This window comes from Rhinolophus ferrumequinum, chromosome 2 (genome assembly GCF_004115265.2).
Source record: "Rhinolophus ferrumequinum isolate MPI-CBG mRhiFer1 chromosome 2, mRhiFer1_v1.p, whole genome shotgun sequence".
Classification (NCBI taxonomy): domain Eukaryota; kingdom Metazoa; phylum Chordata; class Mammalia; order Chiroptera; family Rhinolophidae; genus Rhinolophus; species Rhinolophus ferrumequinum.
In genome coordinates, this window is record NC_046285.1 from 69,944,038 (window position 1) to 69,967,249 (window position 23,212).

At 38.6% G+C, this 23,212-nt stretch overlaps 1 protein-coding gene across 1 annotated transcript in view; it reads left to right on the forward strand.

The window, feature by feature from the left end:
• Positions 1–23,212, forward strand: part of SPATA16 (spermatogenesis associated 16) — a 234,513-nt gene that overhangs the window by 201,865 nt on the left and 9,436 nt on the right. Inside the window, exons 9-10 of the mRNA XM_033135364.1 lie at positions 6,285–6,449; positions 8,959–9,042. Coding sequence (XP_032991255.1) covers positions 6,285–6,449; positions 8,959–9,042 — 249 coding nt within the window. The remainder of the gene's footprint in view (positions 1–6,284; positions 6,450–8,958; positions 9,043–23,212) is intronic.

Sequence of the window (23,212 nt, forward strand, 5' to 3'; positions counted from 1 at the left end):
TCAAACCATCCCGTTACCTACACGAGAATTCAGAGCTTTTCAAGTTAGTGCTGCCACACCACACTGATAAACTCAATACTACTCTAAACATTGGCATTTACTCTTTGTATACGTTTAATATAAATGATCTAATCCTTTTTTCTGATCCAGGAAAAAATGGCTTTTGGCTTTTCAGTCTTAAAAAGCCCAAAATAAGAACTGAATTTGCTATTTTAACAAAATTCAAGCCATTGTACTGAAAGTACATAAAGGGATCTTCTCATTCACAAGCTATAAAGGCTGCAGATTCCTCTTTTTCAATACAGTAGCCCCCTTTTCCAGTTTCTCTTTCCATGGTTTCAGTTTCCTGAGGTCAACCATGATCCAAAAATACCAAATTGACATTCCAGAAATAAGCAATTCGTAAGTTTTAAATTGCACACCACTCTGAGTAACTCAGTTCCTCTCATCATGTAGGCATTGTATCTTATCTCATTATTCCAAGAAGAGTGAGTACAGTCCTCACAGTATATTTTGAGAGAGAGAGCCCACATTCACGATTTTTATTATAGTATATTGTTATATTGTTATAACTGTGCTATTTTATTGTTAGTTATTACTGTTAATCTCTTACTGTGCCTAATTTATAAATTAAACTTTATCATAAGAAAAAAAAGTATATATAGGGTTCGGTTCTATATGTGTCGTTTCAGGCATCCACTGGGGGTCTGGGACATATCTTCTGAGGATAAGCGAGGGCTACTGTATTTTACAAGAGGTCTATAAACAGGAAATTGTAAAGAATTTTCTTTTTGTGGATTTTGTATTACATCAGTGATTTGATGTTCTTACCTTACAAGTGGAACCAAGGGGGTCATCACAAATAGCGACTTAACATCTGTTCAGCAGTTTATCTGCTCAATAACATTATTCAGGATTTTAGAAAAGCTGTAAAACCCTTAATCGGTTTGCATGATTTGCAATTCTATGCATTACAAATACAAAAGTACATTTTTTCTGATTTTCCTACTGCGTATCTCTCCCCTCCCCACAACTGTGTGACACCCAATTATCTCTTCTATATTTCTGTTAATAAGAAATCCATCTCTGTCTTAATCGTCTCGGGCTGTCCTAACAAAATACCACAGACTAGGTAGCTTCAACAACAGACATGTATTTTCTCACAGTTCTAGAGGCTAGAAGTCCAACATCAGGGAGCCAGCATGGTCGGGTTCTGACGAAGGCCCTCTATCTGGTTTGCAATTGGCCACCTTTTTTGCTGTGTCCTCACCTAGCAGAGATGTCTCTTCTTATAAGGGCACTAATCCCATCGTAAGGGCCCCACCCCATGACCTCATCTAATTACCTTCGAAAAACCCCGTCTCCAAATATCATCACACTTGGGGTTAGGGTTTCAGCATATGAATTTGGGGTAGACACAAACATTCAGTTTATCTCTGACTCCACTACAAATTTTGGGGACTGTTCTTCAGTTCACCCTCTATCACAACCTCCTCCAGACACACAGATACACACACACACACCCTTACCCACCTCCCCACCATCATTAGAGATACACACACATCACCATCAGCATCAGGCCCTTGCAAACAGTGAAATCTTTGCTAACAAGAAGCATCACCATGTAGCATTATTTCACCTCGTCCACACAGGCTTAGCCTGTGGAGCCAGTGTGCTGGACGTTGTGGAGGTGATCTGTCTGTGCCCTGGCTTTTGGGGTCAATACCTGCCAGACCTTGTCACTTGTCAGGGAAATGAGCACATCATCTGTTGCCAACTCAGATCTCACAGTGTATAGTGAATGCAGGTTGTGACTATCTAGGTATCATGTACTTTTAGAATGTTCTTACCTCATTTTCTTCTCACCTTTCACAAGGCATTCTGACCACTTGAAATTTGTATATGCATGTATCTTTATGTGTCTATAAAGGAGATTTAAAAACCCTACAGTAATTAAGATTCTTAGCATCTAATTAATAACTCAATCTTCTATAGAATGAGTCAGTACCACTTTGCTAACTGCAAGGAATTTCAACTTTCCTATGTTTGCCTCTGTGGAAAATAACAGTTTTTGAAAGATCCTCTCAAAGAGTTTTAATGGAATAGAAGTGAGTGATCCTGAAAGTTCCCAGGGACCACAACTACGTCCAACTATTGGCCTCTAAGATTCTTATGATATGTCCAACCATAGCTTCATAAAGCAGGACCGAATAAAATTGTCTGCAAAGGTAACCTAGCTTAATGAAGCAAGTAATGAGTTGCTGAGTAGAAATTATTCCTACGTGGTACCATTAACTGTAACCCAAGCAGCCCTCAGTGGTGTTTTTTGATCCCTTGAGGTATGTTTTTTCTCGTCAGACATCAAATGCCATCCACTTGAATGCTTAGGCATTGCCTTGCCCTTATTAGCTGCTACCCTATTTTGTGGCACCTGTACATGAAGCCTTTGGTCCGAGTTTGTGCTCTGGCTGTGTATTCCGAGGGCAAGTCACTTAACCTCGGAGCTGTTTCTTCTCATTTACAAAATAGGCTGGTATCTGCTAGGCCCACCTTGCAGAGTTGTTGTGAGACCACAAGTACATAATCCATGTTGAAGCGCTTTGTAAAGTATTACAAACTGTAGAAGCTTTCATTATTTGTATTGGTTTTAGTTTGCTTTGACAAGAGGACTATTTTACAGACCTTTCTTTTTCTTTATATAAATTGTGCGCTTTGAAATTACATATTCTCCTAAAATGAAGATGGGGCAAGAGTCCTGTGGATTTCCCATTTTTTTCCTTAGATCACTGATATGTTCAGTGTCACAAAAGTTAGGCACCTTTGTGCTTTGCCTCACAGAAGCAGAATTTGAGGTACCGTCTCATGGCGTAGATCTACTGCACACAGTAGGTCTTCCCTGGGAACATGAATTTTCACTTCTTGCCATGAGGTGTGGTAGACACAGTTGGGCATTCTGGTACGAAGGAGGTTTCTACATGTAAAGCAATGATTCTCCTGATACTCTGACCCCAGGTCTCCTTATCTTTATAGATTCCTTTGCTAGGCACACAACAACGCATGGCCAAACAAGAATGATTCTGGCTTTTTAAGAGTTGTAATCTAAAATATTCTACCACCTCCCTATGTGGTGGCTTTTAATCCCACTGAACCTCAGCCCCATTCAACCCATAACTCTGCATTAATGGTACTTTTCCTTCTCTAGATCTTTGTCCTAATTATTGCACATGCCACCGGATACCACTGTGCTTTTCCATTCATTAACTTTATTGGCTGCTGTCAGTTTCAAACCGTATGCACCGTGCTTCCTAGGTTAAATGTTAAAGAGTTAAAATAATAAAATCTCTTGCCATGCATGAAGCCTCCTTCACAGGCTGACTTGCCAAAAAATGACCCAACTAACCATAATTTTAATACCTCATTAATTTTACTTTTAATTTCTTCCAAGCAAAGCATAAAAAAATGTTTACACATGCACATTTGAAATAAACAATAATATGTGTTTCCTACCCCCTTTTTTGCAGTGAAATGTTTCTATATGTTATATTAAATGGAAATATATTCCAAACACCTGGGCTGTGCTTTTCAGTGCTATCAGGCAGTGCCACTTACTTGACAAACATTTATCCATACCTGCTATGAAATCTAGCAATTCTAACTGACGCCTTCATTTGAACTTGCTATTTACCTAACCTTCATTGTACCTGTGTGAGGTTTTAGCTTCAATCATCGCCACTTTATTACACTCTCTCCAGCAGCTAAGGAGTCCTTTGATCACTCGTGAAATCTCATTGGGAGGGCTACTTCCCGTTAGAGTTAGCCTTTGCTAGCTAGCATTAGACGTTTAAGGTAATTCCTTCGTTTTTTTTTTAATTTCCTTTATTTTCTTAAAGCAACAGCATCAGAACATTCCTGCTGGCATTAGATATTAATTTTTATTTCTTTTTCACTTTGTCTCTCAAAGCCCCTTGTCTTGTATATGTAAAATATTAATCTGTAGTTTCCTGATAACCGGTACTGCATTCGGCTGGTGGCTGGGGGAGGATGGGTGACTATGAGCAGTCAACTATATTCTTTTCTTCTAGTATTTGATTTGTATGGAGTACTCCCTGTTTTGTTATGCCTCCAACAATCAAGCTAACAAAGCACCATTGCCTTCCACTCGTTTTATTTTCCTAATGTTTTGGAAAATTACACTGATACATTATGTTCCCGAGCAGGCTTCAGTTGTTTCTGCTCTTTGGAGTTGAGTCACTACACCACTATCCTACAAGCAGCCCCATTGTTTATTTTTTTTAAAAGACAAAGAAAGCAATTTTTCTTCAGAAAGAAAACTGTTTTTCCTGCAACTTGCTTTCCTCTATTTGACAGAATCCCATTGTTTAGCTACATGTTTAAACTAAATGGGTAGGCTAGCTATTTCGTCAATTTAGAAAAAGGACTCCAAATCCAGTTTGCAATCATCGCTCCTGTAAGTTTATAGATTTTCAGATAAATTATTAATTTCAGAGAACAAATCAGCAGGGCTAGAAGGACATAACTCGAATGGCATAGATAGGTATAGGACCAAACACGATGCCACGGTGCTCGACCTTCCTCTATTACCAAGATTCTAGAAAAGTGCCAACTTCTAGAGGTTGGTGTCAATCAAACTATGAGTATGACATTTCAGAAAGGACTGCTTTCTAAATTCAAGCTGAAATTCAGATGCTCTTTAGTAATGCTAGTTTCTAATGATTTTTCTCTTAAGAAGAGAATCTATTTTAAGAAAGAAAAATAATGTCTGCTTTCTCCAGTTTCTGGGGGGGAGGGAATCTGTTTTATAAGTATGGACAAATGAAAATGGTCCTTGCTTAGCTACTAAGCTTTAAGGTGGTTCTTCAACTTGTTTATGATATTTGAATATTTGAGGGTACCTAGCTAGAATCCATACTTCTAGAAACACATATCAAGAGATTATCCCACATAGGACAGTTTAGTGGTTACCAAAGGGTAAAGGAGGGTGGGGGGTGGTAGAAGACAGTAAAGGGGGTCAGATATATGGTGATGGAAGGAGACCTGACTCTGGATGGTGAACATACAGTGCAATATATAGATGATGTTTTATATAAAATGTACACGTAAAACCTATATAATTTTACTAACCAATGTCACCACAATAAATTTAATTAGAAAGAAAGAAACAAAGAAAGATTGCAATTCACTGAGTAAGGCCCAGGACTCTGCGTAGTTAACACAAAAGCCTAGTGATTCCGGTGCAGATGGTCCAGGAGGAACCATGCCATAGAGGGACACTGGGCAGCCAGCCTTCCTCTTCTGAGCACCAGGATGTGGCATGAAATTGCCAAACTAAATTCTCATATGACTTCCAATTTCTCATCACCCTCCAAACAGTAGAAAGTCAGGCTTTTCTTTTAACCCTGAGAGATTCCCCTTTGTCAGAAATACTTTTTTCTAAATGTAAATGTAAGAATTTTATTATAAATTTTGCTTCTCCTATCAAGCATTATAAATTATATTAAACTTTTTAGGGAAGGTAATGTTTCATCTTTCATGGCTGGCAGTAGCAAACACATAAGTGAGCCACCTTATCATAAGTAGGCCCCATTTTAAGAAAGCCCAAAATACTAGTGGATTCGTGGGGGCTGGAGGCCCTTAAAAATATAGACAATGGTCTATTTCAAGATAGATCATGTCCGTTGCTGGGATAGTCCTAGGAGTCAGAATAAAGTGCTATAATCCCACAAGGAGAGGAGCCAGTGTCCAAGGCCATCAATGAGAACTAAAGATAAAAGCAGAGCTAAGGTTCGATGTAAGTCATTGGGGTAAACAGAATTCAGTGTGCATAACATTTTACAGGATTCAACTTGCATTTACAAATATTCTTTTATATAAACAAGATAGTGGGCAACTCTTAGCTCTTATGATGCCTTGGTGACATAGATAAAGTCTCCCCACTCTGAATAGACATAGCTCTGTGGGATCCCCACTGGGAGAGTGGGGCACAGGTTCAATTTCAGTCCCCTCTTTACCCTCAGTCCAACTTCTTTATGCAGGGCCACCTGCAAATCCTTGTCAATAGTCCTGCAAAGTATTCCCTCTTACATATATTCATCTATTTGAAGGAAAGGTACAGATTATTCTCTAAAATGATAGAAGGAAACGTGTTTGTACTAGATACCATTGCTTCAAAGGATGTAAACATAACAAACCCTTGCTTTAATCCCCAGAGAAAGGTCTATTTCTGTGGTTTTGTTCTAAAACATTTACTTTTACTGGGAGGCTAGGGGAATTTCCATGCGTGCTCGGGTGTGATGGAGAAGTTGCAATACGCCAGCCTCCTCAGCCAGCTGCAGAGAGTAAAGGAGCAGTCCCAGGTGATCAATCAAGTAATGGCAGAGCTAGCAACCATTCCCTATCTACAGGACATCAGTCAACAGGAGGCGGAATTGGTGAGCATTTGTTTTTCTTTGTTTAAGGCTTTCATAGGCCCTGAGCCAACAGCAAAGTGATATGATCTGAAAGAAATTTGTCATAATAAATGTAGTCTGAGGGTGAACTCCCCAACCCTCATGAAGCGTTCTAATGAAGAAACTGGAAAATGTAGAAAAGTGTCTTTTTTTATTCGCTCACACTGACTAGCTTCCATTTTTTATATCAAGAACTGTGTGATGTGTAAAAACGAAAGAAAGGGCTGATTATTCATATTGCGTGTTAGGCTTTTTGTTTTGAGTAAAGTTAAATTTCAATAAATTGTTTCTTAAACTCCAAGATATGTTAATACATGATTCTTTTCTATGGAAAATTGAGAGGCAAAAAAGTAATTACTGTATAGAAAACCAAGCCTACAAAGCCATTTCTAGTGTCACATGTAAGTTGGCAGTGCCAATACACACACACATTAGTACTTTTAGATAAAACAGTTATTTTATTTGAGGAGAAAATATAGTTAGTTAAACGGTTGTGTTTTTAAACTGAATTAACCAGTTAACTGAGGAAACACAGAGGCAGTCAAAAACTAGTTGAAGGAATGTCTCAAACAATCTTCAAACAGATTTGTATATAATAACCATAATTAGTACTAGAAACCACAGCACCTTGTCTGAAAAACAATTATTAAACAGTGTGCTGGCCATTTGAGGAAAGGCAACACGTATTCTATACGGCTATCCTAACGGGTTGTTGGGAAGGGCTCTTTACTTTGAGTAGATAAAACTAATTATCGATCTGAACTGAGTGCACATAGCAAGGATGAGAACAGCCCAAACCGATCGCCTGTAATTTTCAGTTGACTAAGGAACCCTCCCTCTCTGAATTTTCAAAGTTATAACAAATTCATCAAGAAATGGACTGCCAACATTTATAATGTTCATCTGAACTGTAACAGGGTATTAAATAAATACTGATATTCACAGTAAGCATGTAAAATCGTCTGACTAGCCAAATAATAAAACTATGCTTACTAAAGATAAAAACTATGGGGAAGGAAAAAGTCTATGAATCAAGGAATTACTAAGTCAAAATTGGCAGCAATACTTTCAAAACCTTTACGGTTGTGCAGCAGAACGTTTTTCTAAAAGGCTAAGTGTTTATCCTACCATTCATAAGGCGTTCGGGACTGCAGTCAGTATGGAACTTTCAAAGTGCATGTTACAGCCAATTTTAGATGATTAATGCTCCTTGGAGATAAGAGGAAGAAAAGAAAATGTTACATTAAGAAGCTGGCACAATGTTGATCCTGTCTTCCTGAAAAACACATGCAAGATTTAAATGAAAAATACAGGGGCGTTATCTGCACTGAGATCTTAACCACACATCTGCGGCTTTCTTTTTTCTGGAAATACTTATATTTCAAAATATACACAAAGAGTGCCAAACTAGCATTATTGACATCCTGACTAACATGTTAGTGCAATATTCCACCATCTCAAACCTTGGAAAATAGGATTTAATAGGATATTTTCATGTTATATGCACACTACAAAAAATAAATTTAATGTATATGGATGTATATGTATGTACAGGTCAAATATTTTTAAGTCATGCACCCTGAAAGATTTCATCACCATAAGTAATAGATGTCACTTTTCAACTTCCAAGCATGGGTTAATCTAGACAACAAATTCTGGTAATACCTTTTATGGTGCTTTATAAACAGTGACTGGTCAATAGAAGAGTTATGAGGGACAACTCTCTGTCCTTCTGCTTAAGCTCTGCAGTATCTAAAGTACAGAAAGATTATCTAAGAGTTCATACTATTTGATGCCACAGTGAGCTGAACTGGCATTTGTTCTTTTGTACAGAACTTTCTTTTTTAGTTTCGACTGTCACATGGCTTGATACAGCTTCATTACTTTGCAGCCACATATGCAGCTTGTGTATAAGACTGCTTTAAATTGGAAAATGGCAAAGGGTAGAATGTTTTAAATTTGCCTTTGAATGGAACCTAAAAAGAAAACTTGGTTGTTTTGAAGTTTTAGAGAAGAAAAGAACAGTAAAAGAGCTTAAATGAACTAGATCCTTTAAGAGCCAATAAAACAGCACTATGTTAGAATTGTCCTCTGGTGAGCTTTTGCATGATGCCTAAAATTATGATACATTAGCCTTAGGAGAAAAAACGTGTTCGTGTACTGCCTGCCATTTCCTGAGGGAATTAACTACCGCCTTCATTCTTTACAACCCAAATCTGTTTTTACAAAACATCAACATTTACTGCATTAAAACCTATATGTTTTCTACAAATTTTCAAGAAGAATCTCTTCATTGTTTCAGTATTTTATATCTGCAATAATACTCGGTAATGACTGAAGCAAAGATGAGGTAGCAATGTTCATTGTCGGAAAGATGAGTAATAAAATCATCAGCGTACAAATGATTTTTTAATTAGGTTTTAATCTGTGTATTTAGAGAAGTTATTTCTGTGTGAAATCCACACTGATAATTTTTATCTTGGTGCCACAGCTGCAGTCACTAATGGCAGATGCTATGGACACCCTTGAAGGAAGAAGAAACGATAAAGAACGTGTGTGGAATACAATCCAAAAGGTAAAACTTTCAGCTGAAGGGAAAGGATATCTTATTCTTAAAAAAATGTCCATCTTTGGTGAAATCTGTTTAGAAGACAAAAAGAAAAGAAAGTCCTTTGGGTTGTTTTATTATTTGTTTTCTTTTTGTAGAATAAGTGTAATTCTCTCTCTGGAATCCAAATCAAATATGGATTTTTTTAACCTATTCCCTCAGGTCTGCTTCTTTTCCAACAGATTGCGGTCATATGCTTTCATGGGTCTTCCTATTTGCTCTTTTTCATATTCTGTTTTCATCATCTGCTTCTTCATTATAGGTTATTATAGATTTTTTCAAAAATCCCTTCCATCAGTGTTTTAGTCCATTCCCCAACCCTTTCTCCCATTTCCTGTCACTTGAGAAAAAAATGGCTACATCTCAGGGAACTACAGAGAAACTAGCACATCGATGTTTTGTGGGGAGGAGTAAGATACTGGTGTTAGAGGTAGAGAAACGTCCCTTCATTGGCTACCAGAACTTAAATAAAACAAGCACCAAGATGTACCTGGCCCCAGGTATGCAGGAGACTTGTGTGAGGAGATTTCTGTGATACTACACAGCCCTCTGACAACATAGAAATGAGTAATATTGAGCCTCCAGTCCAGCTAAAAGTAATAAATTCTGATCGATCCACTCCCCATTCAGTCTCCTCCAAACATTGTAAGAACCCACAAAGGGACAACTGGTGTCAGGAGATCTGAGAGAAGCAAATCAAAGAAGCCTTCAGTTTAAGAGGTAACAGTCAGCCAGCCATGAGGGATTCTGGTACATCTGAGGAAACGTGTGTCTTCTGTAATCAATTCAGAGGCCCTATGATAAATGTATAAAACAGACATCAGCTGAACTCAGCAAATATTTGTTGAATATTTACTATGCCAGAAAGAACACTAGGTGTTAAGGATATTGTGCTGGGCGAGACAAACACAGCGCCTGCCTAGAAGGGCCTTACCATGTAGGAAATAAAGCAGTTATTAAACAGTTAGTTATACATTTACTAAATACTATAGTGAAAGAGTGGATGTTCAGTGATCTCTGGAAGCAAATACGGGAGTATAATTTGGTCTGGGAGGTCAGGAAAGCCATCTCTGAGAAAGAAATATTTATACCACATTTAAAGGATATGTAGTCGTTATCCAGGTGAAAAGGGAGATTTATAAACAAAGGGAACAGTTTCTACCAAGAATGCAAAGAAAGCATGGCACACTGAAAAACTGACAAAGGCGCAGGAACATATTTCAAAATGAACCGCAGAGGCAGGAGAAGTCAAATCACAGAAGGACTTTTAAGTTATGTTAAGAATTCGAAATGTTTCAGAAAATATTTCACTGAAAAATGTGCTTGAGACACTTCTAGAGCCGTACTGGGAGAACAGAATGAGGGGCTACAGTCAGTTCGAAGTGGTGGCTTGATCTACCGTCGCGCACATAGAGACGGAGAGAAGCAGATAGATATAAGAAACATTCGGGAAGCCAAGTCAGCAGGCCTTGTAGTTCACTGTTTGCATATGGGAGTGTAGTGAATAGAAAGAATTAAGAACGATGCCCAGATATTTGGCTTGAGCCGTTGGGCAGGGGATAGGGAGAGGTTTGCTAGTGCCATTTACTAAGGAAGGAAACACTGCTGGAAGAGCCACTTTTGGTGGAGAGTATAAACTCCCTCAGAATCCAGTCGTGAGGCAGAAACCATGCCAGATATTTGAAAGGGAATTTAATATAAAGAATGGTTAACTAGGTATGAAATTGTTAAGTAGGTAACTGAAAAAGCAAAGGAGAACAATAATTGATCACAAAGGAACTAATTAAAGGAAGGATCCACCATCCATTAGGGCTGGGAAGTCAAAGAGAAGAGGTTGGAATTACTAAAACCGAAACTTGGAAAAGGGACCCAGCTGGGCCAACACTCAGACCTCCCACTAGGAGGTTCTGCTTAGCTGGTGGTGCTAGTATCTCTGCACTTGGAGGAGGGGTCCTGAAGGTCTGAGACCCCCGACTTCTGAGGAGAAGGCACTAACCCACTAGTGCTGAAGTAGGGGATGAAGAGGGGAGGGAGTGGTAATAGAGGTAATTCTGCAACTTTTGGAAAAACTAGATTCAACTGCTATTACAGAAAAGAACATGTTTCTGGAGAGAAAAAGCTTTGCTGAAGACATGCTCCCGGGAACCCCAAGTAGACAGGAAGTCAGCAGCAAGTAAACAGGAAGCAGCAAGTCCCTCCTTGGTCCTTTGGCATTGAAGTGTCCCTCTGTTGCCCTATTGACAGAGACTAAGAGCTGGTAAAGTAGGAATAGGTTTTGCAGATTTCCAGCCCCAGCATCAAAGAACTAATTATAAAGGGTGAGTTTGGAGTGGAGAGACTTTAAGCTAACAACTGGCACAAAAGTACATTGAATGTACAGTGTTGGCAAGATATTCAAGGGTTCTGGATAAAATACTGAACAATAAAGACTTCTCAGTCACTGCCAAATTAGTATTAACTAAAATCGTTTGAGTGGGTCACATGGCTGACAAAGAGCGTAGAATAAGGAAAAAAGAGAGCCTACAGGAGCACATTTCCATCTTAGGAAGAGAACCCTACAAAGGAGACGCAGAGGAATGGCAAGAGAGTTAGGAGCTAGAGGTAACCAAACACAATGCTGATGCGAGCAGTATAATCAAATATTTATGTTGGATATAGAAATAATTGTTTAGAACAAGGTCAGCAAATTCCAGCCCTCTGGTCAAAATTGACAAACCATCTATTTTGGTAAATAAAGTTTATCAGACACATAGACCAATGGAATAGAATTGACAACCCAGAAATAAAACCACATAAATATGGACAGATAATTTTTGACAAAGAAGCAAAAAACACACAATGGAGAAAAGACAGCCTCTTCAATAAATGGTGCTGGCAGAATTGGAAAGCCATGTGCAAAAGAATGAAACTGGACTGCTATCTGTCGCCATGTACCAAAATTAATTCAAAATGGGTCAAAGACTTAAGCATAAGACCTGACACAATAAACTGCATAGAAGAAAACATAACTACTAAACTTATGGATCTTGGGTTCAAAGAGCATTTTATGAATTTGGCTCCAAAGGAAAGGGAAGTCAAAGCTAAAATAAATAAATGGGACTATATCAAACTTAAAAGCTTCTGCACAGCAAAAGAAACCATCAACAAAATAAAGAAGCAACCAACTGAATGGGAGAAGATGTTTGCAAACAGTGCCTCCGATAAGGGGCTAATATCAAAAATATACAAGGAACTCATACAACTCAATAACAAAAAAACAAACAACCCACTTGAAAAATGGGCAGAGGACCTGAAGAGACATTCCTCCAAAGAGAATATACAAATGGCAAATAGACATATGAAAAAATGCTCAACATCACTAATCATCAGAGAAATGCAAATAAAAGCCACAATGAGTTATCACCTGACCCCAGTCAGAATGGCTATCATCAACAAGACAAATAGTAACAAGTGTTGGAGAGGCTGTGGAGAACAAGGACCCCTCATACACTGTTGGTGGGAATGCAGACTGGTGCAGCCATTATGGAAGGCAGTGTGGAGGTTCCTCAAAAAATTACAAATAGAATTACCATATGACCTAGCAATCCTCTCCTGGGTATATACCCAAAAAATCTGAAAACATTTATACATAAAGACATATGTGCTCCAATGTTCATTGCAGCTTTGTTTACGGTGGCCAAGACATGAAAACAACCAAAATGTCCTTCGATAGATGAATGGATAAAGAAGTTGTGGTATATATACACAATGGAATACTATTCGGTAGTAGGAAAAAATGAAATAGGAACATTTGTGACAACATGGATGGATTTTGAGATTGTAATGCTAAGCAAAATAAGTCAGACAGAAAAAGCAGAGAACCATATGATTTCACTGATATGTGGTGTATAAACGAAAAACAACAAAAGAACAAGACAAACAAATGAGAAACAAAAACTCATAGACACAGGCAATAGCTTAGTGGTTACCAGAGGGTAAGGGGGATGGAGGGTGGAAGATGAGGGTAAAGGGGATCAAATATATGGTGATGGAAGGAGAACTGACTCTGGGTGATGGTGATGAACACATAATGTGATTTATAGATGATGTAATACAGAATTGTACACCTGAAATCTATGCAACTTTACTAACAATGGTCACCCCAATAAACTTTAATTAAAAAAAAACTTTATGTCACACATCCATGCCATTTATTTATATATATCATCTATGTCACGTTGGCCAAGTTGAGTAGTCTCCACAAAGACCGTATAGCTCACAAAGCCTAAAATATTTACTATCTGTCTCTATGCAGAAAAAGCTTGTTGTACCTTGATTTAGAGCATTACCCTTCCCAGAAATATTTGTATTTGTACAGTAATGTAATAATATTTTTGTTTTTATAGTATACAAATAACATTTGTATAGTAATATTTGTATTTATAAATCTAAGTGATAATAGAACAACAGTCCAATTGTGAAATTCCAATGACCAGCCAAAAAAGTGGAAGACAGATGGTCATTTATCTAAATCTGTCTACATCTTATGAACAACCAGCAATACCACATCCCTACAGGCTACGTTGTTGATGCTCACAATCTTAGGAGCACTTAGCCTGTGGCTTCCCACTTTGCCCCTATTTTAGTTACTTATTGCTGTGTTACAAATCACCCCCAAATATACAGTGATTTAAAACAACAATTCAATACTATCTCTCACAGTTCTGTGGACTGACCATACTCAGTTAGGTGGTTCTTGCTCGGTGTCTCTCACGCCTTTCAATCAGAAGGCTTCTGTGCATGGGGCTAGGGACATTGGGCTCCAGGATGGCTGACAGGTGACACTAGTCATCTGAGACAGTTGACTAGAGTGCGTTAATGTGGTCTCTCCATATGACTTAGGCTGGGTTCCAAAAGGAAGTATTTCAAGAGAGAGAAAGTGGAAACCATCAGTCCTTTTATTGGCTAGTCCCAGAATTGGCAGAGCAACTTCCACCAGATCTACTGGTCAAAGTAGTCACAGGGCAACCAAGATTCATAGGGTGGGAGGAATAGATTTCACTTCTCCGTGGAGTAGACATGCATTCAGGGACAAAATGAAATGATAGTGTCCGTCTTGGAGACAAGCTTCAGCAGCAGAGCTGTGACTCTGCCTGGCCTGGAAAACTTACTAGCAAGCAAGCAGGAGTCAAGAGGATAATCATCTCAAGGCCACTGAGATTGGAACACTGCAAAGCCACTCTACCCAACCATTGGGTGTCTAGAAAGCCTCACTGGTGAGCAGCCAATCTTTCCAAATTAAAAGCCCTGGTAATGATCCTAGCTTTCTAAATAGAAGCTCCTGAGAGGTCTTTAGGAAGATGTGAATGGGAAGGAACAGGGTGCCAAATTTTTCCCAAGGGCTTTTAATTTGGTTAATGTGACTCTACAAAGAATGATCCTATCACTTTCAGATAATTCCGTAGCAAGTAAGTAATTTTCTTTTATTGCTACAGAGTTAATTTGCGTGTGCAGAAAAAAATAATCTAAAAAAAAACTAATTGTACAAGCTACACTGTGTTCTCAGCCTACTAGAAGTTGATATCAGTATCACCACCTCTGAGATCTGTTATCTGTAATAGAAACAGCTGTTGTACCTAATGAAAACACTTGAAATTTCCGTCGGAAGCAGCAGAATTATAGCAGTACCTCCTAGTTCCACATAGTTATAGAGACTGTCAGAATCCCCATTACCTAACACAATTTTCAGGGCTCCACTTTGTTATAGGTCTATAAAAAGCCTATCAAGATGAAATCTGATTCATGAGTGCTGACCTCCTGTCTATATTTTGTTTTCTTTGAGATTCCTCTAAGAATCCAGAAAGAGAAAGTATGAGGCAACTGTTTTTTCCTAATTCACTAGAACTAAAATACATTCTTAAATGCTAAAAAAAAAAAAGAAGAAAATACATTCTTTATAGACTTTTAGGAAGTTAGCTTTTGTTTTGGTTTGACATTACAGAGTATTATTTTCTTTCCAGTAATTAACTCAAAAAAGGCATATGTATGTTGATTTTGCTGTACATATACAAAATTAAGTAGGTTAGTCAAAAAAAGGTAAATTTTCTTATGTTAGCAAGTCCCATGCCACAGGACTCTTTAATTAAGATGATCACACTTTGCTTAGTTTTAGTCTATAACAAAAATGCCTGGGAAATCACACCCTTTTGAATAACCCACAGGTCCTGTTAACACGCAACTCATACATGCATTCATCAAACATTTACTCGGCACCTCCTCTACATCAGACACTGTTAAGAGCAGGACCCTAGTGGTGTTTACATTCTACTAGGGAAAAGTAGGAAATAAACTACCTAAAGAAATATGGAATATGTTGTAAGTAATAAATGCCATGGGTGGAGAACACAGGAAAAGAAAATGGAACGTGCCAGATGATTTCAACTGCAACAGAATAGTCAGGGCAGGATTCATGGAGGTGACATTTGAAGAAAATCCTGAAAGAAATGCAAACCATGCAAATATCTGGTGAAAATTATTCCAAGGAAATAACAAATGCAAAACCCGAGGATTGGAGCGTATCTGGCACGTACAAGGAACTGCAGGGGGGCAGGGTGACTGGAGTAGAATGAACGCAAGTAACAGGAAGTGAAGTGAGAGAGCAGAGAACGTAATGCTTTGTCAAACAAGAAAAGAAAACAATCTAAGCTTCTGAATGGAGAATAGATTGAAGGGGGCAAAGGTAGAATCAGGGAGACTAGTTAGTAGGTTATTGCATGATAGGAGAGTAATTATGGTGGTTTAAATCCAAGGTGGGTTAAACCCAAGGTTGGATGGCTTGAGCCTGCACCCAGGTAATGGCAGTCAATATGAGAAGCTGGTCAGATACCGTCTTCTATCCAGAAGAAGAATAAAGGCTTATTTAAAGGAAAGCTAGTACAGTAAAAAAGCACCTTACACTAGCAATTTAGAGACCTGGGTCTGTCACAATTGACTCAGAAGCTACTTCCTTTCTCTGGGCCTCAGTTGTCTCATCTATAAAATAAAGATATTGAACTAGAAGATTCAAAGTTCACCCCACCCCCCAACTCTCAATGAATGGGTCTTTTGAAAACCAGACTCCCAAACTGAAAGAGTAAGTGTCAGTGTTTACTGAGCTCTTAATATGTGCCAACACTCTCCTATTCACTTTACATACATCAACTCACTAATTCTCACATGAGGCAAAAGGTATAATTTATTAAACAGAGAAGTTTAGCATTTTGCCTAAAGTCACACAGCCAGCAAGTGCCAGAGCCAGGACTAGATCTGGACCCAGAGCCTAAACTCTTTCTTGATAGAAGCCCACACTTTATACTGCCTGAAAAAGCCTGGTTGACCGCACTGTTGTATGGATAGCTGAGATATAGGTGTGAGGCCAAATGGGGAATTAAAGTGACCTCCTATCAAAATGGAATTTGGCCATAAACTGGCCCAGTTTGTCAAAATAAAGTTCTTTTACTCTGAGCCAAAGAAGTCACTAAGGAATTTTTTGTTTATCTACCGATGTAATCTACCTATGTAGGATCCTCCTCTGTTGCTCTTTAGTTTTCCACTGATAATTGCAAAAAATACAGCACCAAAATCTGCAAATCTGCAAATTTTTTTAATAAAAATAAAAAATAATGTTTAATTCAGCTCCCACTCATGGGACCTTAGGCAAGTCACACCCTCGTACGAAACATAATGTGTTTATATCCTTACCACCTTCAGAATCTATGATCTTGTGTTTCTTAGCATTGAATCCTAAGGCCCATTGAAGCTTTATAAACTAGACCTGAAGATAAATAGAAAAAGGAGTCTTTAGAAAAAAGTTCTTAAAAAAATGCACCAACTGTTAAGTTGGCACATTCCTGTCTCTTCTCATCAGAGAATCAGTTGAGAGAAACAGTTAAGCAACATTCTGTCTGCAACTTAGAAGAAAAGTTACTTGTTCTTCATTTACAAAGTTGAAATTTTGCACTGAGAAGATCAAAATTTTATATGGTACAATATAAAGTAATGTCTTATTCTGATATGCCCCTGGATCACTGATTTGAGACTAAATCAGAGAAATGACACTTTGTTATTTTAAAAGTAATGAGAAAAATACTCTGGCATATAATCGTGGTCCTGTGAATTTTCATGAGAAGTAATGCTACTTTTAAATTTCAACAAATATTATAACATAACAGTACATCATAATCTTCAATGAATCTGACTAATAGAGTATAGGTGGATGTCTTTAAACCACTCATATGGACTTATTCAAAATTATTTACCTTTTTATATTTCTTTTATCTCGAAATCTTAACTTATAAATCATACTTGTCATCATACAGGCATGACATTCATTGACATACTAATTTGGTCTTTTAGGATGAAAATGGTATAGAATTGTGTGTCACTTAGCAGCTCTGCTCTCTTCAATGCTGTTGATGTAGGCAAAGCAAGCAAGGGAGAAAAATTCAGGAGATGGGTCAGGGGCAGTTGGTTGAAGAGGGAAAGAGAAGAGCAAATTGAAACATTTTATTTACTTTCCATATCAGCTTTCCAGAAACTCCTGAATCCTTCCAGAAACGCCTGCGAGAGACTGCATATGCAGCACTATGGTATCACTCATCCACCAGTCATTTGGGCTGACTAATATGTGGTTAGGGCATGCGGTTGCATCTCTCTGAAAGTACTGCTGTCTTTCCAAAGATTCAGCAGCCGTACCACTCATTTGCAAAGCAGTTTTTCCAGCAATCAGGCTTTTCCTGTGTGTCTTGTTCTTTAAGGAGTCACTGCAGATGTATTGTTGCAATTTGATTTTGAATAGTCTCAGCTTCTAGCTATTGGCTTCCCTATTCATATATCCCCAAATTCCTTTACAGTGTGTGCTCCAAGCACTGCTAAGCAGTTCTGTGCACGGCACAACGCAAATCACGGGGAGCAACCTACGTGCTCTTAATGCTGACCACGCTGGGGGTGGGGGTGCGGGGGAGAGGCTCTGAGGATAAGGAGGGAGGCAAGGCTCAAGGGGACCAAAAGGCCAGGTGCACGGAATAAATCACTGCAGTTCCTGGGATACATGAGTCTGTGCCCGTAGGTGTCCAGGCCAGCAACTGTGGTAGAGGGGTCTCCACCAAAGCCCTGGCAAACCTCCTGTTGTGGTCAGAGCCTGAGTCCTGGGGCAGTCGGACATGAGGGGAAGATCTCATCCTCAAATATCACCCACAGCAAAGCTGAGGCTAGCCTGGAAAGTGCAGAAACACAAAAGCCTTGGTTCTGGCCATCTCCCCTGTGAGATACTCCAAATTAAATGGCACATTTCAATTATCACTTAAACCAAACAGTATCTTTCTCCTCTGACTTAAAGGAAAAACTCTGTGGCTAATTTGTTAAACATTTTCAACAACTACATTAGCTAATCACTCACTTCCCACCTATACTAAGCCTTTCCTCCAAAACTGGAAATACCTCTTTTATACACTTTGTTGGCTGGAAGTATGTCCTCTGACACTTTGATGATATGGTCAGAAATTTCTGTAGCAGAAGCATTTCTGGGCAGGAGTCAAATCCTAGCGGGACCTTCATCTAGGGAGCATGTATCCAAACGTTTTGCCATTTTTAACCAGGAGTTTATCAAGGGGCAGACAAAGGTAATTGCCATTGTACCTAATAAAATATTCTGCTACTCAACAAATTACCAAACTACGTTAGCCTTTTTGAAGCTTGCTTTTGAATAGCTATCACAATTGAAACAAGCTATAAAAAAGTTTATCTCCGGTAAATAATGACTTCGCTCATATGCGGGATACAAAACTGTAAACAATAAATGAACCAGACAAACAAATAAGCAAAAACTCATAGACACAGACAACAGGTTAGTAGTTACCAGAGGGTAAAGGAGGTAGAGGATGGTAAAGGGGGTCAAATACATAGTGACGAAGGAGATTTGACTTTGGGTGGTGAACTCACAAAGCCATATATAGATGATGTATTATAGAATTGGACACTTGAAACCTATATCATTTTATTCACCAATGTTGCCCCAATAAAATTAATAAGAAATATAAATAAATAAATAAATAAATAAATAAATAAATAAATAAATAAATAAAAATTAAAAATAATGTTAAAAAAATTTATCTCAGTTAAATAGTTAAGTTAATAATGTCATGATGATAAATGTTATCAATGATTACTATTGCTCTTTTAGTATATGCTAAGCACTTCAACAAGTTACCATTGTAATGACTGCAACACAGCTGTGAGGCAGACGCAATTATCTCTCCTTTGAAAGAAGAGGAGGGCTGGCCCGTGATCAGCCGGAGGTTCGCGTGAGCTGCCGTGGGCTGCGTGGACTGCTGTGCTGCCATCGACCAACTGCCTCAGCCAGGAGGAGCGCAAGGCTCATAATACCAGCATGGGCCAGGGAGCTGTGCCCTACACAACTAGACTGAGAAACAACGACTTGAACCAGAGTGGGGGTGGGGGGTAGGCGGAAGAAGGGGGAGGGGGAAGAAAGAAGAGGGAAAAGAACTTTGTAGAATGAACAAAGGAAACAAGCCCAAGTTTGTAGTAACAAGGTTTGGTTTTGAATCAAATTGGTTGGGTCCAAGGCTCTGTTCTTAACCTTAGGTAGAATGCTTAGCTTAAACCAAATGCAGCTACTAAAAATCAATGGCACAGAAAGCATAGCCTGACCCAAGCTCAGACTCTGTAAAACTACCAATGAGACAATCCTTAAGTCTACTTTTTGGCAGTGAGTGGGATAGAAGCATCAGAAGCTGATAACATAGGCATCCTCTGTCTTTCTCCAGATCACAGCTTACAGTCCAGCTGAGGACTTACCCAGCCTGCTTTGCAGCAGCTCCCTAACCAAACCCAAACCTTGGCACACACTATCCCCTGGATCATCCTGCTCTTACTCTCTCCTCTCTCACCATCCCTCATTCTGTAGACATGTCATGGTTAGGTTGGCTTTGATAGCTCACCATTTTTCCTCTTCCTGCAACATCAGAACTTCAAGAACATAGCGTGGAAGTCTAGTCATTCTTATAGTACACTTACTGTCATACTAGTGTCACTCTCTGGTGAGTTATCTGAGTTAGCATTCTGAAATGCACCAGGACCTCAATGAAAACACAATTTCAGAAGCACATATTGCCATAATCCCTCCAAACTTTACCCTTACAGCAAAGAGCCCTGGAGGCTGGGACTGGACATCACATTAACCTCCTTCACTTCCTGTGATCTCTTCCTGCCTGTCTCACTAATAAGCTAACAGAGAAAGGTGACAGAAATTGGAAATACTCATGTTACTCAAAACCTAATAGTGTTTTTATCTTTGTAAAAGCTTTTCAAAATGCATCTTTCAGAAGTTCAGTAAAATATTCTGGGGCGAGGAAGGAGAGCATATATCTCAATTGTGTTTTGAACTGAAGAGTAAGTTTGCAGTTCATTCTAAAAATTACTCTCTTTAAATTACCAAAATGTGTCTTCTTTGCTTGGTGGCCCAGAATTTTATTGCACGTATTTTATATTAAGTTTTGCAATCCTTTATAATTCTGGAGAATAACAGAATAACAGCTTATGCCACTTGGTAGCTAAATGAACCATAGGACATCTTCCATTCTATATTGAAATTGGGATTAATACAGAGTTCAGAGCAACTGACTTGTAGCTCATTCAGTCATTTAGAATGTACTCATTGTACCTTTCATCTTTTGGAGAGGGGCAAAAATGAAAGTGCCTTTACATGCAGCCCTAAAGGAAGGTATGGGTCATTTGTCCTTCTGAATATGATTGTCTTAAAATGGTGCATGTAGAAGAGGGGACAAGACTGTAATCTAAAACACATACAAATGTCACAAGCACAAACACACCCATATCTCTTATCATCATCTCTTATCATCAATTCTGTGTGTATAAAATTTACGCATACTGCAAAAATGGCTTTCTGCTGAAGAAAAGACGGTGGGGAGGAGCCTGAGATGGCTGGTGAAAAGATGAATATGGACCTATGTTAGAGAGATCCTACCCTTGACATACAGTTAGGCCCCTCTCTTATTGAATTAAAAGGAATTTGAGAGACTTTTAAGGTACCAAGACCTCTTAGTTGGAGAGAAGACCCCTTCAGTTTCACAATGATTCACTTCATTATATTGTTGAAGATATTTAGAAGCAGTTGGGAAAGGTAATTCTAGAAATGAAAGTACATCTTCCTGAGGTACAGGGTTCAAAAATCATTTTTTAAAAGCCATTAATAGAGTATTTCCACTTCCAGGAATATAGAGTAGATTTGCTTTTCCTATTCCTCCCATTAGGTACAACTAAAAACCCTGGACATTATATGTAAAACAAACATAGGTATTTTTCTGTTCCTCCCATTAAGTACAACTAAAAACCCTGGACATTATTTGTAAAACAAACATGTCCCAAGGTTGTCTGCCTTTTTCATTCTACCTTTCAGAGAATGAAAAAGACAGACAACCTTGGGACATTGCATAGGAATGACATAGTGGTGAGTTCACTGGACTTTTCTTGGTCTTGTACATCTCATACTTGTTGCTGAATAAGCTGGTAACTGAGAAATACTTTTATGTGCAGAAAATAAAAGCCCCCCCACACACGCACACACCAAAAGCCAGCTCTCTCTAGCAAAAGGACAAGGAAAGGGGCAGCCTAACAAGACAGAAAACTCTTAGACAATAATCATTCTACCCCAGCCATACACCACAAAAAAAAATGGAGGTCCAACCCCCACCCATGTCAGCAAAGGTTAAGTGAGGAATTATACTTCTACCCTCAGAAGGCTATAACAAGGTGTCCCAACCTTCCCACTCTACCAGGGTGGTGTCAGAGAAGACCAAATAAGGAACCTGGACTTTCAACCCCACTGGGTAGTAAGGCCCCCTTTGCTCTTTGCCCTTACTGGGTGGCGTCAGAGGAGACCTCGTAGACAGGATTTTCACCACTCATGGACAATCAGAAGCCTCCCTTCTCAGTTCCATGGCAGTGGAGGCCACAGGGAGCAGTGATGAGGCAGACCCAGGGTCTCATAACATACAGACCCCACATGTCCAGATTTCAATCAAAGATCACTCATTATACCGAGAATCAGGAAGATATCAAACTGAACGAAGAAAGATAATCAATACAAGCTAACAGAGAGATGTGAGTGATACTAGAATTGTCTGCCAAAGATTTTCAAGCAGCCGTCATACAAATATTTTCACGAAGAACTACAATTTACAAACACTTTAAAACAAATGAAAAAGTAGAGTCTCAGCAAAGAAATAGAAAGTCTCAGTAAAGAATAGACGTTATAAGAAGAAACAAATCAAAATTTTAAAGCTTAAAAATACAATAACTAAAATAAAAAATTCATTGGAGGGGCTCAACAACAAAATGAAGGGCTCAAAGGAAAGAATCAGTGAAATAAAGATAGGACAATAGAAATGACCTAATCTGAACAATACCCATGGACCCTAATAAAGACACGTGCCCCGTGTTCTGTCTGTCTCTCAGCTCATACCCTGCCTTGACCTCCTATGTGGCCCCTAAAGGCAGGCCGTGTACTTCCTCCAGGAGCTGAGTAATAAACTTCAAGCACCCTGTGCTCTACTTAACACGTTAACAAAGACAGTCTTCAACTCTTTTTCTGCCCTTTGTAGTTTTAACTAAGCATTTTATATGATTGCATTTTCTCTCCTTTCTTAGTATTATCAATTACACTTTTTCTTTTTTTTTTTTTTTAATTTTTGTAGTGGTTGCCCCAAAGTTTGCAATATACACTTACAAGTGATTCCAGTCCACTTTCACATAACACTATACCACTACACAGGTAGGGTGACTACCTTATATAATAAAATAATCTTAATTCCTTTTTCTAGCCCCTTCTATCATTGCTGTCATTCGTTTTACTTATAGATAAGCATATATATAAAATCAAATGCATTGTTGCTATTATTATTGCCCATTCACAAAAATAGGCCATAAAACACACCTCAGAATTTAAAGAAATAGAAATCATACAAATTAAAATCACAATGAGGTAAGACACTATACACGTATCAAAATGTCTAGCATACAAAATAGTGGCAACACTAAATGTCGGTGAAGATGCAGAGAAATTGGATCACTCATACATTGA